General features: G+C 62.0%; 1 protein-coding gene across 3 annotated transcripts in view; it reads left to right on the top strand.

Moving 5' to 3' along the window:
- The window catches only part of SCUBE1 (signal peptide, CUB domain and EGF like domain containing 1), a 136,688-nt gene extending 120,936 nt beyond the window's left edge, over nt 1-15,752 (top strand). For all 3 annotated transcript variants that reach the window (XM_023257570.2, XM_023257571.2, XM_023257572.2), the window contains 7 exons: nt 786-947; nt 2,282-2,449; nt 4,047-4,208; nt 5,970-6,167; nt 7,573-7,725; nt 8,075-8,154; nt 10,190-15,752. In XM_023257570.2, coding sequence (XP_023113338.2) covers nt 786-947; nt 2,282-2,449; nt 4,047-4,208; nt 5,970-6,167; nt 7,573-7,725; nt 8,075-8,154; nt 10,190-10,342 — 1,076 coding nt within the window. In that variant the 3' untranslated portion in view covers nt 10,343-15,752. The remainder of the gene's footprint in view (nt 1-785; nt 948-2,281; nt 2,450-4,046; nt 4,209-5,969; nt 6,168-7,572; nt 7,726-8,074; nt 8,155-10,189) is intronic.
- Nucleotides 15,753-16,977: the final 1,225 nt, after the last annotated feature.

Genomic DNA, 16,977 nt, shown 5'->3' with positions numbered 1-16,977 from the left:
TTGGGACAGAAAGAGACAAAGCATGAACGGGGGAGGGGCAGAGAGAGGGGGAAACACAGAATCGGAAACAGGTTCCAGGCTCCGAGCCATCAGCCCAGAGCCTGACGCGGGGCTCGAACTCACGGACCGCGAGATCATGACCTGGCTGAAGTCAGACGCTTAACCGACTGCGCCACCCAGGCGCCCCCTAACCTTCTCTCTTTCTAAATATCTTCTCCAGAGAAACATTCACTCCCTTTCTCCTTATTTGCTCAGTTTGCTTACTCACCGGTTTGCTTGTTTGCTCAGTGCAGCCAACCACACTGGCTCTCCCTTCAGCCCCCCATCCCTGGACGACCCTCAGCCACCGGACCTTCCTGCCCCTGCCTCTGTCACCCGCCCCACGCCCTCTGCACCACCCCGTATCTCCTCAGATGGCAACCCCGCCACGTGAGGAAGGAAAGGGGAAGGGAGGAGAGATGGGTTTGGATGAGGGATGCCCAGGAAGCAGTTGGTACGCAGGCCAAGGGCAGGACAAGGAGGAAGGGTCTGCCCAGGACCCTGAGCAGAGCAGCCACGATGGGGCACGAGACCAGGGTCAGGCCTCCAGGCCCTCCAGGGCCTTCACAGATGGTTGCCGCCTTGCTCCTTCTCTCCTGAGATGGGTCTGGGCTCCTCCGGGCCCTTTGAGCCCCAGGGACGAGGGCTGCACCCTATCTGGTAGGACAGAGCCCGAGAGACCACCTCTCCCGAGAGCCACCACTCCCACCTCTGCCACCAGCGATCTCTCCACTCTGCCTTTGCAGTGGCCTGCGGGCCTGGCACCCACTTCAGCGGAGAGCCGGGCCAGTGTGTGCCGTGCGCCCCGGGGACCTACCAGGACGGGGACGGCCAACTCAGCTGCACGCCATGCCCCAGCAGCGACGGGCTCGGCCTAGCTGGTGCCCGCAACGTGTCCGAATGTGGAGGCGAGTGCGGGCCCCCCCAGGAGGGAGGGGTTGGGGTGGGGTGGGGGTGCTGGGAGTACCTCCTGTCTCCACTGAGGTCCCCAAAGCAAAGGCCCGGTACCTTGTGACAGTCTGTAAAGTTCTTTGCCATTCGCAGAGCCCGGTATGGCTTCCACGTCGCTGCACTCACAAAGGACGCCTCAGACCCGTAGCGTCTGTGTGCCGGCGAGCACGGGCTGTACTTAGCGCACTTGAAAATTGCAGCGTGCGGTTCAGAAAGGATTTGACAGTTTACAAATACTCGGTCACTTACAGGTCAGGTTACCGTCGCAGAGGCACATAGCGCTTCACGGTTGACAAAACACATTACGTTGTGCGGAGAACTGCCTCATCGTCGAAATGCTTTACGGGGCGCCCCACATACTCGGCAAGAACTGTACTCTATAAAGAACTTTACAGTTTGCCCTGTAGATGGTTTGGAAAGCCCTTTTTTGATTTACCAAGCACAGTTTGGTTTACAAAGAGCTTTTCCACTTACACCTCACATGACCACATCTGTGAAATGGGCTCATACCCCCCACCCATCAGCCTCCCTTCCCAGGCCATCGTGGGGACCACCCAAGAGAACAGGTGGGGAAAGGTGTGCCCACGAAGGTGGATGAGTGAGATCCTTAGGACAGCGGAGACCACAGCCAGCCTTCTCTGGGGTACAGGAGAGATCAGAGCCCAGCCCTGAGTCTCTGCAGGCTGGCCGGCTGTGCCCTCTAGGAGTATGGCCTCTGCTCTTGGCAGGAAGGTGACTGTTTGAGAGCAGAGAGTAGCCACTGGTAGGAACAGGGATTTCAGGGTCTGGGCTGAGAGGGCCCCCCACCCACCCCTCCCTCAGTGCTGGAGCGCCCTCTACATCCGACTTCCCTCTGGATGTGCTGTCCCCTCCCGTCGTCCCAGCGGGGCCCTCAGGGACCTCACAAGCCCCCTCCCTCTGCTCGGCCCAGCCCTGCAGACAGACAAGGTGTGCCAGCCTGGAGCCCCCGTTCCTCTCGCGAGGGCACAGTGTGGTCCTTCCCCTGGGGGAAGCCCCTCTGATGTAAGTGACCTCCTCCAACCTCGCACATCCCAGCTCAGCAGCAAGGCCACCTGCTCTTTAACCCGCAGCCCTTCTTGCCAGTGGGAAGGGTCAAGCCAGGCCCGGCCAAAGTCCCAGAGCACCTGAGCCACTGGCAACGTCCAAACTGGGGCCAGGTCCTTCCCACTACCCCCTTAGTGCCCTTCCCCAGGGCAGGGGAGGGCTGAGAGCAGGGTCGGGACCCAGGCGCCCCCTCCGGCCAGCCTGAGCCGTGACCTCTGACTTCCAGGTCAGTGCTCCCCAGGCTTCTTCTCCCCGGATGGCTTCAGGCCCTGCCAAGCCTGCCCGGTGGGCACGTACCAGCCAGAGCCTGGGCGCACGGGCTGCTTCCCCTGCGGAGGAGGGATACTTACCAAGCACGAGGGCACAGCCTCCTTCCAAGACTGCGAGGCCAGAGGTGAGGCGGGCTGGGCGGCTGGGGGACGTTTGCCCTCAACCCCTCTCATTTTCCGGGTGGCAGACCTCCAAGGGCAGCGGAGGAGCCGGGAGCCGTCAGGCAGCGGACGTTGGTGACCGTCACCGTGCCGCACGCTAGGACAGGGACACGGGGCCCAACACAAGCCTGCCCGAGGGTCTCAGATGGGAGGGGCAGGAGGCGCAGTGGCTGTAGACGGAGCCTTGAGCTTGGCTAGAAGGAAGGTTGCGGGAGGTGAAGAAATGCGGGGGCAACAGGGACGGTGGGGCGAGGTCGGGCATCTCAGCTCACCTGGGCCGTGGGGACCCTGCGGTCCAGCCACACCTTCCTCTCCACGTCACCACGTGTCCCTGATGAGCCCACCTCCCCGTCCACACGCTCCGGCCCGCCAAGGCCTTTGGGACAACTCTGCCTGCTCACTGACCCCCGTGTTCTTAGGAACAGACAGACTGCTCTGAAGCCTCCCTTCTGGAAGGAAAAGTCGTAACTCTCTAGCCCCACCCCCCTCCAGTTCCTGCCAGGATTTCTTTTCCTTACTGGGAACCTTGTAGCAAAAGTGTGTGGACTCTATTTCTCTCGCCACGCCCTCTCCTGAACCCCACTAGTCAGTCTGTTGCCCCGCTGCCCCCCGGTCACCGCTCCCCTCAAGGCCAGAGCCAAGTCCACTCCCAGCCCACACCTCCCACGTGCCGGTGGCCCCAGCACGCCTCAGCCTCACCCACCCCCCGCCCGGTCGTGCTCGGGGTCCCCGGCCTGGGCACTCACTTCGGAGTCTGGACAGAAGGAGCGTCTGCACGGTGACCCCACTTTCTGTCCCCAGCCCAGCCTCTGTCCCAAACTCGATGCTACACCCTCCTGCCAGGGGACGGCCCCGGACATGTCCAGCAAGCACCTGTCACCCCACGTGGCCAAAGCCCCTCATTTTGCCCCACGGCAACCCCCGCTCTGGTTCACAGCAGCTCCGCCCGGCCAGGTGCTCCAGGGAGACCCGGGGAGCCCCCGAGTGCTCTGCCTCTGACCTCACGCCCAGTCTGTGCGCAGCCCCTGCCAGCTCCTCTGACCGATGACTTCTCGCCACCCCACTGCCACCCCTGAGCCAGGCCCCTGCCGCCTGTCCTGCCACCCCTCCCCCCAGAGCGGCCGCCGGGAACATGCCGGGGCCCCGGGTGCCCTCACTCAGAGCAAAGCCTAGCATGACCCCTGGGCCCGGGAGCTCGTCCCCGTGGCCTCTGACCTCCCCTCTGGCCACACCCGGCAGCCGTGCAGCCCACCCCGGGCCCGCGCTTTGCCGCTTCCTCCCCGCAGAGAGCCTCCCGGCCAGCTGCGCATGACTCGAGTCTCCACTCAAAATCCCTGCACCTCTGGAGCACCCACGCCCGGCCTCACAGCGTCTCGTGTCCCATTTACTGCCCCCGAACACACGCACGGCTGTGGGCAGGGTGGGGACCGGGCACACGTGGCGGGGGGTGCCTGGGTGGTGGAGGAGGGCCTCGAACTCTGTGCCGAGACAGGCCTCGAGGGCAGGAGGCCCCGGCGAGAACGCGCCCTGCCCTTGCCCACCGGCGTCCCCGCCCCACAGTGCACTGCTCCCCCGGCCACCACTACAACACCACCACCCACCGGTGCATCCGCTGCCCCGTGGGCACCTACCAGCCTGAGTTCGGCCAGAACCACTGCATCACCTGCCCGGGCAACACCAGCACCGACTTCGACGGCTCCACCAACGTCACGCACTGCAAAAGTAGGTGCCGCTCTTGCCACGGCCGGGGCGCTGGGAAGGCTGGGGGGCGTTGCCGGGGGCAGGGTGGATGCTCACCTCGCGTGGTGCCCGCGGGCCGGCGGAGGACTCCTCCCTGCTCCGGCACGTATACCTGCTCCGCGTGACACCCACCCCCCAGGGCAGCCTATGCCCCTGTGCCCGGCCGGGCCCTGCCCCGGGCTCCGGGCCTGTGGAGGGAAAAGCCAGGCCCCGTGCGGGGCAGCCGCGGAGGCCCAGGCTGTGCCACCCTGAAGGCACGCACGGCCGGACTGGCAGGTGGACACAGAGCGGATGGCCTAGGACCCGGGAAGGACACGCTCAGTGCGTGTGGCTGCGGCGACCAGCACACGGCCTTCTCGTGTCCAAGAGGAGCTCGGTTTAGCCAAAGGACATCAGTGCCGCGGGCAGCACGGGACAATTTGGGAAGCAGAGATGCCGCTCCCTCACTTAGCAAGTCATTTGGGCCCGACAGGACGCTACCTTTAGTTCAGATACCTTTTAATTCATTTCTCAGAGTCCTTGGGGACGGCTTTTCCAGTGTCATGCCCTTCTCCTAAGCGACTTCTAGCCAGTTAGCCCTTTGACACTGGGCTGCTGGCATGTTGAACAGCCTGAAGGCCCGCGAAGGGGACTTAATCCTAGAGGTGGAACCCTCTGTTCCCCGGGGCATCCCCACGGCTCGTGGCCTCCGGGGCAGAAGAGCAGGGACAGTGGGCGAGCTCCACAGAAGCAAGGTTTTATTTTTTTCTTTTTTAAGTTTATTTATTTTGAGAGAGAGAGAGAGAGCACCAGCAGGATAGGAGCGGAAAGAGGGAATCCCAAGCACACTCCGCACCGTCAACACAGAGCCTGATGTGGGCTCAAACCCCCGAACCGTGAGATCGCGACCTGAGCTGAAATCAAGAGTCGGACGCTTAATCGACTGAGCCACCCAGGCGCCCCGAGACAGGGTTTCAAATGTCCTCATGAGTTAAAGTGGAGAAACCGAATAGGAGGGGAAGCTTCTGGAAGATAAGTGTAAAAATGAAATGCTTCCCAGCAATTTTGAGTTTTATAAATGAAAACGTGTAAGAAAATGCTGTATATTTAATATTTCCACTCAGGGGCCCCTGGGTGGCTCAGTCGGTTAAGCGTCCAGCTTTGGCTCAGGTCGTGATCTCACGGTTCGTGGGTTCGAGCCCCGCGTCGGGCTCAGTGCCGACAGCTCGGAGCCTGAAGCCTCCATCAAATTCTGTGTCTCCTCTTCTCTCTGCCCCTTCCCTGCTCATGCTCTGTCTCGCTCTGTCTCTTGATAATAAATAAATGTAAAAAAAAAAAAAAAAATTTTTTTTTTAAGTACTTCTCCTCAGTTCTCTTTGCAGAACTAAGGTGGCCTCCTTTGTCAGGTTGAGGCTAGGAACTATTCGGCTCACCAAGCCGTCACTTCTGGCCTCTTCGGGGTTACACGGCTTGGCTAAAAAGGAAACGAAGGGGAAGCTTGTCTCTTTCTCCTCGCCGTGCTGCCTGCCTGTCCCCTGAGCCGTCCTGCTCGGCCGGGAGGGCGACCACACGCGGCGCCTAGCAGTGCGCGGGGTGTGGAGTGATTGGGCGAAGTGGGGTTCAGGGAGCGGGGCCCCCCACGGGGAGAGACCCCGTGAGAAGCGCATCTGGAGGCCCGGCTGGCGGGGAGGCCGGGTGGAGGCTGGGCCTCTGGGGCACCCGTGCAGCCGGCCTGAGCAGGCCCTCGCGCCCCGGTGCCCACAGACCAGCACTGTGGCGGTGAGCTCGGGGACTACACGGGCTACATCGAGTCCCCCAACTACCCCGGCGACTACCCGGCCAACACGGAGTGCGTCTGGCACATCTCCCCGCCCCCCAAGCGCAGGATCCTGATCGTGGTCCCCGAGATCTTCCTGCCCGTCGAGGACGAGTGCGGGGACGTCCTGGTCATGAGGAAGAGCGGTAGGTGCAGGTGGTGGCAGGGCAGCGAGGGGCCGCCCGGGGTCACCCGTGGGCGGGCTTTCGGCGCCCCTCTGTCTGCCTCAAGCCCTGCCCCGAGGGTGGCGAGCATGGGGCGCACCCTGAGCGCGGGAGCCGGGCCCGGCCGGGTCCGGTCCCCACGCTGACCACCAGCCAGTCTCCTCCCAGGTGTCCCGCCTGTCCCGCCACCCCACCTAGGGTGAGGCCCCGGGAGCGACCCCTGCCCCGCCCGCCTCCCGCTCCCTCGGGGACTCACAAGCGAAGGGCCAGCCTGTGCACACGCAGGACACCCCAGGGTCAGACAGCCTGAACCTTCCCCTCTGTGAGTCACCGCGTCCCGGCCCGTCACCCCTGTCAGAGGCTCGTAGAGGGACTTCAGGCCACGAGCAGCAGGCCGGCTCTAGCAGTGGGCGCGGTGGGTGAGGACGAGAAAGGCGGGGAAGCACCGGCGTCCCCCCAGGAACGAGGTGAAGTCCCTTGCAGCAGGTGCCTAGGCCAGGGCGCCTGACTGCTGTTGGAGGGCCGTGGGGACCACGGGGAGCAAGCTCCAGTCAGAACATGAGGGAAGGAGGAGGTGGACGCAGGCAGGCACAAAACACACCTGCCCACTTGGGGCTGGAATGTCTCTGAGGCACAGGGAGACTGAGGGGTTTCTGTCCACTCTGTTCCCCTTGTCCTGCTTGTTACCACGTGTGTGCACCACCCACTCAGTGTAGCCGAGAGGCCAGAAAGGGCATGGTGCCTGCCCGGGATCCCACAGCCGGTCCGAGCCCAGCCCACGACCGCCCCCCGCCCCCACCCGCTCTGTCACCTGCCCACAGGGTTGGACTCTAGGGGGTCAGCCTCTCCCGCCTGCAGGGCACCTCAGGTAGGCTCCCCAGGGAGCAGTGAAGAGGTGGGGGACCCTTTGGCCAGCCCCACGCACCCCAGGGTCAGCAGGTTCACTCCTGTTCATCTGTTCACAGGGAGAGGGGACTTCCCAAATGTGGCCCTCCACCCCGGCCCTGGTTCGTGCTGGGTGCAGGCATGAGCCCTGTCCTGGGGGAGCGTCCCTCCCTCCAGAGGGAGACAGTGACAACCCAGCAGAGAGGGGCCGTGACAAAGGGTTCACCAGAGCAGAGCAGGAACATGGCAGGCAGTGAGGAAGGCTTCCTGGACGGGGAGACACAAACCTGTCTCCGCAGGATGCGTGGGAACTGGGGTTGAGGGTGAGGCCAGGCACTTGAGGCAGAAGGAACGAGGGTGGAGATCAGAGTTGGACTGTTCGGGGGACTGGATGTGGGGGCTGGGTGGCTGACCGGTGGAGGTGGACACGCGGCCCAAAGCAGGAGGACAGGGGCAGAGCTGTGGATCAGAGAGCCACTCAGGTCCTCGGCTCTGCCCCCAGCCTCACCCACGTCTATCACCACCTACGAGACCTGCCAGACCTACGAGAGGCCCATCGCCTTCACCTCCCGCTCCCGGAAGCTCTGGATCCAGTTCAAGTCCAACGAAGGCAACAGCGGCAAAGGGTTCCAAGTGCCCTATGTCACCTACGACGGTACGTGTGGCTGCACCGTGCGCCCAGCCCGGGCCGGTCCCGCAGACACAGAGATGACAGGCACACAGGGGTAGGGGTGGTGCAGATGAGGGAGCCTTTAGTGGCGTCTGTGGGCTTCAGCGTGAGGTGCTGCCCACGCAGGGTTCTGAGGGTTGAGTAGGAATTTCCCGCTACCCAAAGCTCGAGGAAAACAGTTTGGGTGGAGGGTACAGAGGTTCGGAGGCAGGACTGCTCTGGCCAAGGGCTGAAGCCTGAACGTGGGTCAGGGCAGACGCCAGAGGTGAGGGGGGAGGGCAGGCAGGGTCTGGAGCCTTCACCACCCTTCCTTCCCTGCCGGCGGGCTTCGCAGAGGACTACCAGCAATTAATAGAAGACATCGTTCGCGACGGACGGCTCTACGCCTCGGAGAATCACCAGGAAATTTTAAAAGTGAGTGAGCTTCTTTATGGGAAAGGATCCGTGTGATCCCAGGATAGTGGCCTGTGATGACCCAGGGCCACCCCTGCCCAGAGACGTGAGCGGGGGAGGGTGGTGACAGAAGAGGAGGAGGGCGGGGGGGGGGGGGGGGGCTGGGGGCGGGGCCTGGCTCCAGTGCATCTGTCCCTGCAGACCGGGAGGTCCGAGGCCGGCTCCCTGGTGGGTGTCTGGCCCAGGACCTGGTGACTAGTCTTTGGGCAGCTTCCTGAGCCTCTGCTGGCCTCACTTTCCCCGCCTGTGAAATGCGGTGGGAGCTGAAAGTCGGTAGAATCCACCCCCGCCCTCGGGACTGCCTGTCTCCTCATCTTGCTCATGGCTTGGGAAGCAGAGCCACCTTGTCGTCGAGGGGGGCTGTGGCCGTCACGCAGCGGGCAGTGGCCAGGCCGGACCCAGGGATTTGTTCGGGCTCTGGGGGTCCGGCCCCAGCCCAGCCTGTAGGCAGATGGCTCTCCCAGCCCAGGAGCTGAGGTGGACGGGACAAGAGCAGGACCAGGCCAGTCCCCCTGCCCCCGCTGACCGCTGTTCTAGCTGTCACTTACCCGCCCGGTGGCCCCAGGCAACCCCTCTAAGAAACGGGTGGCTCACAGAGTTCAGGTCTTCAAGCCCCGGGCCTGGCGCACCCCTGCACATAGTAGGCGGTTTGTAGGCAGAGGGATTTGCCCCTGATGCTGCTGCAACCGGGGTGAGGCCTGGACGTTTTGGAGCCTGTTTAGTTCCTTCTGTTTAGTAGGAACCAGAAGGTCACGCTGGCCTTTCCATCAGTCCATCCTGACTCTCCTCCTCGCCCCTCCCCTGCCACCCCGGGCCCTCTGCCCTCAGCTCCAGCCCTGCAGCCGAGAGCATCTCTCCAGAGCTAGAAGCGTTTCCGTTACGTAGGACAACAGTGAGGCCACCACCTGCCTCCGAGCGGTTCTCAGGCCTCCACGCTCCCTCCACTCCCTCGCCAGGGCCTCTCGAGAACGTTCTTCCCCAGCCGCTCTCCCCAGTGAACGTCCCACTGTCCTGCCCTCAGCTTAGGCGCCCCTCCTCTGGGCAGGTCACAGACTCCTAGAGCCCCACGCAGCCCTCCTTGTAGGCGCCTGCCTCAGTCAACTCCCTCCCTCTCGGTGGAGGAGCCGCAGGGGGTCCTGTCCCAGCACCTGGCCCTGCTCCTGGAAAGCAGGAAGAGCTCTGTGTTTCCCAAGGGCAAGGATGTGTGAGCGCCTGTGTGAGAGGGAGGGAGGGAGAGAGAGAGAGAGAGAGAGAGCGAGCACATGAGCGGGCACCAGGACAGAGCCGACCCTGGACAGCAAGTGTGGCCCAAGTCTCATTGTGACAGGGAGTCCTGGTGCAGATGGCCTCTGGCCCGTGCTTGCTGCTCAGATCCTCACGGGCCCCGCCCTGAGCGCCGAGGCTCACCCTCCTCCGGTGAAGGGGCTGGTGTGTACACGGGGCTGAGCTCTCAGACCCCGGACTGTGGGCCTCAAAAGCCAGGGCCTCAGCAACACGTCTTATTTTGGTTTGTTTGTTTGTTTTAATATTGTTAACGTCTATTAATTTTTTAAGAGACAGAGACAGAGACAGAGGCGTGAGTGCAGGAGGGGCAGAGAGAGACGGGGAAACAGAGTCCAAAGCAGGCTCCAGGCTCTAAGCTGTCAGGACAGAGCCCAACGCGGGGCTCGAACTCACGAACCACGAGATCATGACTGAGCCGAAGTCGGACGCTCAACCAACAGAGCCACCCGGGCACCCCTACCTGGGTTTGGTTTTGCAGAACCCATTTGAAGTAAAATATTTTGCATTGCCAAGTCCAAACCAGTAAACCCTTAAAATCAGAAAGGAATTCATGGCAAAGAGAGTCTGTGGGATCCTGAAACCCACCGAGCAGTGTAGACTCTTCCTCCTTCCCCCGTCCTCACAGACACCCCACCCCAGACATTGGAGAAGCGAGCGGCAGGGCCCCCGGCCCCCCACTCGGCCTCACCGCCCGCCTCGCCGTGTCTTACAGGACAAAAAGCTCATCAAGGCCCTGTTCGATGTGCTGGCACACCCCCAGAACTATTTCAAGTACACAGCCCAGGAGTCCAAGGAGATGTTCCCACGGTCCTTCATCAAGCTGCTGCGCTCCAAAGTGTCCCGATTCCTGCGGCCCTACAAATAATGCCCTTGGAGCCGCCCAGCTTGGGGACGGCCCGGTACCCAGACGGGGAGGGGAGAGTGCCTTCCCTCCGCGGCGGAAGCCAGAAGGCGGCTCCACACGCCTCCGCGCCGCCTCGGGAAGTCACCGGGGCACCTGCCCTTCGGAAACACTGACCGGCCCGTGGGGGCGAGACCGCGTCCAAGCAGAGACCCCAGCCCACCGCACCCCTCGGATCGCCCCGTTGGGAAAACACTGCTCGAGGCGGCCTTTCTCCCTCCCCCCCCTCCGCCGGCTCGATTCCAGGACAGTGCCCTCTCCTGAGCGGCCAGGACGCTCTGTGCCACCACGCGGCCGGGTCCTGGGCAGAGTGCACGTTTCGGGGGTCACGGGTGGCCTCACCCGACGCCTCAAGAGAGAGGGGAGTGTGGCTGCCTCTGTCTCCGGGCGGGCTCCGAGAGGCCTAATCGGAGACAGGAAGCCAGGCTGTGGAAGGAGGGGTGCGGGAAGGCATCTGGAAAGCTCTGATAAGCCAGTGTCTACACCTGCAAGGCATCCACACCCCGACTCCTCCGGCCTCGGGCCCAGGACGCAGGCGCCGTGTGTCGGGGCTCTAAGGATTCTGTGATGGGACAGAAAAGAGCTGCTGGTGGAGGAAACTGTAGATTTGTGCTTTTCCTTGATAGAGCATCTAATTAAGTCCTATATATATATAAATATAAAGATAAATATATATATACTTCTATTTGTGGGTACTTTAGGAAAATGCTCTTTAGTAACTATAAATACGAATTGCAACCCATCTCTTCCCCCACGAGCTGTCGCCGGCATCCCTGAGTGACTCACCCCTCCCCAGGAGCGTGCTGCCCCTGTGTCTATGGGCCAGGAGCCTGCAGGAAGGGGAGAAGTAGGAGGGAGCCTGCAGGAAGGGGAGACGGCAGGCTGCTTCTGGACCCACCCGGAGTGCGGATTCTTTGGGAACCGGGCCCCCTAGGCTTTGCTGGAGTGTTGCCTTCAGATGGAATGTGGTAGAAGACGGTTTCCCCTTGCCCCCTCTCCTGTGGGTACAGGGGCCCAGCAGTAAACGCAGCAAGGCGCGTGTGGCTGGCCCTGAGACGTGACCTTGGCATCCATACTGTGGCCGCGTGCCCCAGGGAAGTGAGCCCTTGCCCACGGGAGCACGGGCCGTGCCACCACGCGACGCCTCCGAGGGCAGGAGCCCACCCCTCCATCCCACCCGTCCGGGGAGGGCAGGTGGCCAGTGTCGGGAGGCCTGGCCCCGAGAGCAGCCTTCCTTCCGCTGCGACACGCCGCGTCCCTCGTAGAGTCTGTCCTTAAAGAAGAAAAGTCCGGAGTCTGACCAGGGTGCACGGTACGCCCCTCAGCCGGGAAGCCAGAAAAGCCCCCCAACGCGCTGAGTCCTTGCCCGCTGGCTGCCGCTGTGGGACACGCATAGGAAGTGGTCCGTATGTTTAGGGTTAACAAATGCTCAAAATTCCAAGACACACGGGACAGTCTGAAAGCTGAACTCCAGTCGCCCATCCCAAGTGCCTCTAGACGCCTCCTCCTGCCCCCACACGCCAGGGAGCGCGGCGCGGATGGCGAAGCCCGAGGGCAGGCGAGCGGGGTCTGGGGGCCGATGACAAGGCAGGCCCCGACGATGGGCTCCGAGCTCAGGGGCCAGCCACCGCCTCCGCCTACGTCAGCAACGGTGAGTCCCCAGCTCGAGCGGCACTCCCTCCAGCGCCGGCTACGCCCAAGTCCACCTCGGGGTGGGAAGGGGCTGCCTCTGGCGGCCAGGTCAGTGTCAGTCGGGAGCCCCCCTGGGCCAGCACCGCCCTCCCCCGGTCACAGTCCTCTCCAGAAAGAGGCCCGCCCTCCCTCCCAAGCCGTGGCTCAGGCCCAGAAATCAGACGGGTGTCGTCCGGAATGGGCCTCCGGCCACAACCTCCCCAGAGGGGGGGGCGGGGAGCATTTTCTTAATGCTCTCAAAACAGAGAGGACCTCTCTCCGACTCCTGCCGCTCCGCTCGGTGGCTTCTGACAGTTGCCACCTGCAAACCCCACGAGTCCACCAGCCCTTCCCGTGGGAGGCCACCCACGTTCCGCGGCATTCCCCACCGCTGTGGTCAGACCCGCCCGGCGTCCCCCCGACACAGCAGGACAGATGCGGGGCCCCTAGCCCTTCACATGGACAGGGTCGCCGGCAACCCCAGTTGGCCAGCTGCCTACCGTTCAGCCCTCCCGCCCCAATCCAAGTGCCCCCCACACACACACACCATCAGGGGGACTAGACGTCCGGGCACGGGGTCAGCCGTCAGCCCCACACTGGGAAACTTGAGGGTCCCACCTGTTAGAGCCAGAGCCATCCCCGGTCCGCAGAGCCCGATGGTCCTGGGAGAGCTGCCCGGGCAACAAAGCGTGCATGTCCGTGCGTCCGTGTTCCGGAAGCTGGCGGCAGATTGGTGCCGTAGTGCTGGCAGAGAGAGAGAGGAAGGACCGAGCCCAGGTGGGGCGGGTGCCCCGCGTGAGCCCTGAAGAATGGGAGCCAAGGACGAGGGTGCGGGAGTCCCGGGCTGCCCGAAGGAGACTGGAGACGTGCAGGGGCTGAGCCAGAAGGAGCGCCCCACTCGTGGATGGGACATCGGCCTCGAGCAGCCCCCACCGCAGCCCCATCCCAGCCACCGCCGCCCCTCGCCCGGCAAGGACCCTCGGCGTCTGGCCAGTCGATAAACCCCAAGGAAAAGAGCTAAGGAACAAGCTTCTGGAAACAAAAGCTTGCCCAGCTGGCCAGGACTGAAAGCAGGTGCCAAGGCCTGGGGCCTGGCATTGGGGTGACCAGGGAAGCGCCCCAAGGTGCCCCTGCAGCGGGTGGCCGGCGGACGGCGGTCAGGTGGGACCCAGGAGCGGCGGACCTGGAGGCAGCCCCTCTGCCCCGCACCTCTGGCGTCTCCTGGCTCTCTGTTCCGAGGAGACACGCGAAGGAAAAGAAGAGAACCTGCCCCGAGGTTCAGGGGCCGGCTGGGCCCTCAGCGAGTGAACGCTGGGGTCACCCCATCTGCCTCCCCGAACCAGGAAGCCCTCTTGCCTGAGCCAGAGCCTTGCAGCTGTGGCCTTGTGCCGGCCTCCCTCCTCCCCTTAGTCTCAGACTCTGCCTCTGCCCCTCGCCCCCGCTGGTGGCATTTGCCAGTGGTGGTGACCTTGCTCGGGCTCCCCGGGGTCAGCCTTTGCCAGCCCCTCCTCACCTCTGTGGTGACAGAGTCCAGGAGGCCGTGGGGCCCAAGATGGCGGCCTCAGACAGCTTTCCTCCTGCCATCCGTTGGTTTGGGACACGTAGGTAAACTGCGCCCCGGGCCAAAAAGTCACCAGAGAGCAATGGCCCCAAGAGGCCGATTCTGAAAGCCCGAAGAGAACCTCTTGCCTCCAGCCTGTGTCCTACCCGAACCCTCACTCTCCCAGGGACGCGGCCAGCATCACCCATTTTCCACCAAAGAGGCCCCCAGCCTGCTGGAGCTGGAGTGCCTGCCTCTGTGACATCTTGGGGGTTGAATAATCATTCACGACCACCCCCAGCAGGAAAAGAAGATACTGAGCTAGGTTAAGTCATTTAGCAAACATTTGCTGCACAGCCATGGGGCTGGCTGGCAGGATCCCCTGGCAAGTCCCTCTTGGTCACAGAGATAAAGGTGATTGAGGCTGGCCCGGGGGTGGCCAGACCCCGGCGTTCCTTCCGGAGAAGGCGGTCCCTCCCTCCAGCACCTCCCGCTACCCTAGGTGGGGGGTGGAGAGTGTCGGCAGGAGGGCAGAGCAGAGCAGGGGTCACCCAGGGAGTCCCGAAGTCCGTGTCCCAAAGGAGAAGCTGTCGCCAGCCCGGCCTCACGGCATGGCCGCTCTTCTCCACCAGCAGAGAGAGATACAGAGGAGACCCTGGTCACCACGCACAGGACAGCGGGCTCCCCCCGCCGCAGCACCAGTGCCCCGCCCAGAACAGTCCATGCTCCAGAAGGGAGGGTCCTTTCTTGTTCCCCCGGGACTCGGCTTTTTACCTCCTCTGCTACATGCCTGGAGATGTCAACCTGGTCAGCCGTATCTGTATCGAAGTCCCTTTTCTTCACCAAAGATACACGTGGTGGCAGCTCAGCCCCTTCTGACCAGGGTGACGGTGCCAAGGTGACATCATTCAGGCCAGAGGCAGAAGGGCTGACATTGGAGAGACACCCCTCATCCACACGCAGAGCGGACAGCTCGATCCGCCCATGGCTGCCTCCCCTGTCCCCCGCCCCAATCCACCTGCAGGCGCCAGCCTTCCCCCACCCCAGCCCCCCACGCCCCGGGGTAAGTGCTGAGCACCTGCTGTATGCCAGGCACGGGGCCGGAGGCCGCCTCATCCAGGCCGCCTTGCTTCTTGGAGAGGGCATCTTGGAGATGCCACAGGCACAGCCGCCCCTCCCCTCCCGGCCCCCTGCACACATGGCCCCCAGAGGGCAGGACCCCCGGTCTCTCTGAGGCCTCCCCAGCCCCTGGGTGGGGCCCCTGAAACTGTACCCCTCAAGTCTCAACGGGAGGCACTGAAAGGCCTGAGCTCCCCATGGCCCAGCCAGGCGGGCGGGCCTGACCCTAATCCCCTGTGGAGGCTGAGACTCTGGGAGGCCCAGGGACGCGCCCGAGGCGAATGGCTCATAACTGCTGGAACCCAAGCCCCTCGAAACCCAAGGTCCGGAATGTCCGTGAAATGTTGCTAACGGTTGGGCAGATCGGGAAGCACAGCTGAGGCAGAGCTGGCAGTGGGGAGTTTGGGGGCAGGGATGGAGGGGAGGGAGGTGGAGGGCGGGGGCACGTAGCGACCTTCCCTCCCTCTGGAGCTGAAAACTCAGAGGAAGACCGGCTTCCGCCCCCTCCCCCGCGTGGACAGGTCCCTTCCCCCACAGGGCAGGCTCGGCCGCAGCCGGGCGCTCGCGCAGAGTGGCCCCCCACCCCGGAGAGGTCCCCTTGCAGGTTCCGGCACACGAACATTAAAGAAGGCGGGTGTCCCTCAAAAACAGTGTGGTGAAAAGTAGGGGCCAAAAAAGAAAGCTCCCCGATGCCTCCCGAGTACTTTGTCGTGCGGTTCAGAGGCCCCCGTAGATCCCCGGGGAAGGTCTTAATCTGCTGAGATCAGAACCAGTCTGAGCAGACCCAGTCCGTCCGCTCGTGGAACAGGACCTCTGAACAGCCCCTGGGGGGCCCTGTTCCCCCAGCCTCCGCTCTGGGTCCCGGGGAGGCCCAGGCAATCAATCACTCTGCCTACAACAGTGGTCAAATACCAACGCAACCGTGTTTTTTCCCTTTAGTTGCCCCCAGTAGTCAAGGTTTTGTTTTCTCCATCACGTTCATACGTATGCATGTAATTAACCATTTGTGGAAATCACTTTAATAATAAACAGGAAATGAACCTACAAGTTGGTCCTTTCCTCATTCATCAGAGGTCATCCAGAGGGGGAAGGAAGGGAACTGGAATCAGAAAAAAAAAGTTTTTTTCCCAGACACTCCTTGGCTGTTGTTGGGGGCTAAGAGTGAAGGAGCTAAGGTAAGCTTCTGGAAGGCAAAGCAGTGGGTGTGAGATCTGCATGTTAAGAGCACTCGAAGTCAGGGAACTGACATGTTCCTAAATGAGCGGCCAGGAGGTAAAATTTCTGTGTCTCGAATTCCACTGCTCCTCGTGACTCGCAGTGTGAAAAAGGAGATGTTCCTCTACGCTGAGGCTTTTTTTTTTTTTTTTAACATTTATTCATTTTTGAGAGACAGACAGAGCATGAGCAGAGGAGGGGCAGAGAGAGAGGGAGACACAGAATCCAAAGCAGGCTCCAGGCTCCGAGCTGTCAGCACAGAGCCGGATGCGGGACTCGAACCCACAAACCGCGAGATCATGACCTGAGCCGAAGTCAGACATTTAGCCGACTGAGCCACCCAGGCGCCCCTCTGCTGCAGCTTTAATCTTGGAGTCACGGTCACTATGGGACCCCCAAAATTAGATGCACAATCGATGCTGTGTGTGCTCACATACGCATGCATGTGTTTCTCTGGGAATATGACCCACGGCTTTAATTAGCTTCTCCAAGAAATCCAGAACCCCAAAGAGCCCGATAACCATTACTCTCTTCGATAATGTGGAGAATCGTCTGGCATCATGCACTCAACGGGAGAAAAAACAATCTTATAAATGATACTAATATTCCAAATAAGTGACAGTAAACAGCAAGGTTGTTTTGCTTGTTTGGTCGGTTGCTTGGTTTTTTGTTTTTTTTTTTTGTTTTGTTGGTTTCACACAATAATTTAAAAGTCTAAGGAGATTTCTGGAATATACCCCAAAGAACTGAAAAGCAGGGTCTCAAAGATAAATTTGTATACCCATATTCACAGCAGCATGACTCACAATCGTCAACAGATAGAGGCAGCCCAAGTCCCCATCAACAGGAACATCAGTGCTCCTTTAGGAACATGTTAGGATAAACCACACATGGTCCATCCATCGGAATAGGATTCAGCCTTAAAAAAGAGAGAAGCCCCGGGGCACTTGGGTGGCTCAGTTGGTCAAGCACCAGACCCTCAGTTTCAGCTCAGGTCGTGATCCCAGGGTCATGGGATCGGGCTTGTGAGTGTAGAGCCCGCTTGGGATTCTCT

This window comes from Felis catus, chromosome B4 (assembly GCF_018350175.1).
Source record: "Felis catus isolate Fca126 chromosome B4, F.catus_Fca126_mat1.0, whole genome shotgun sequence".
NCBI lineage: Eukaryota > Metazoa > Chordata > Mammalia > Carnivora > Felidae > Felis > Felis catus.
Note: the sequence above shows the minus strand (reverse complement) of the source record. Positions and strands in the feature narration are given on the sequence as shown.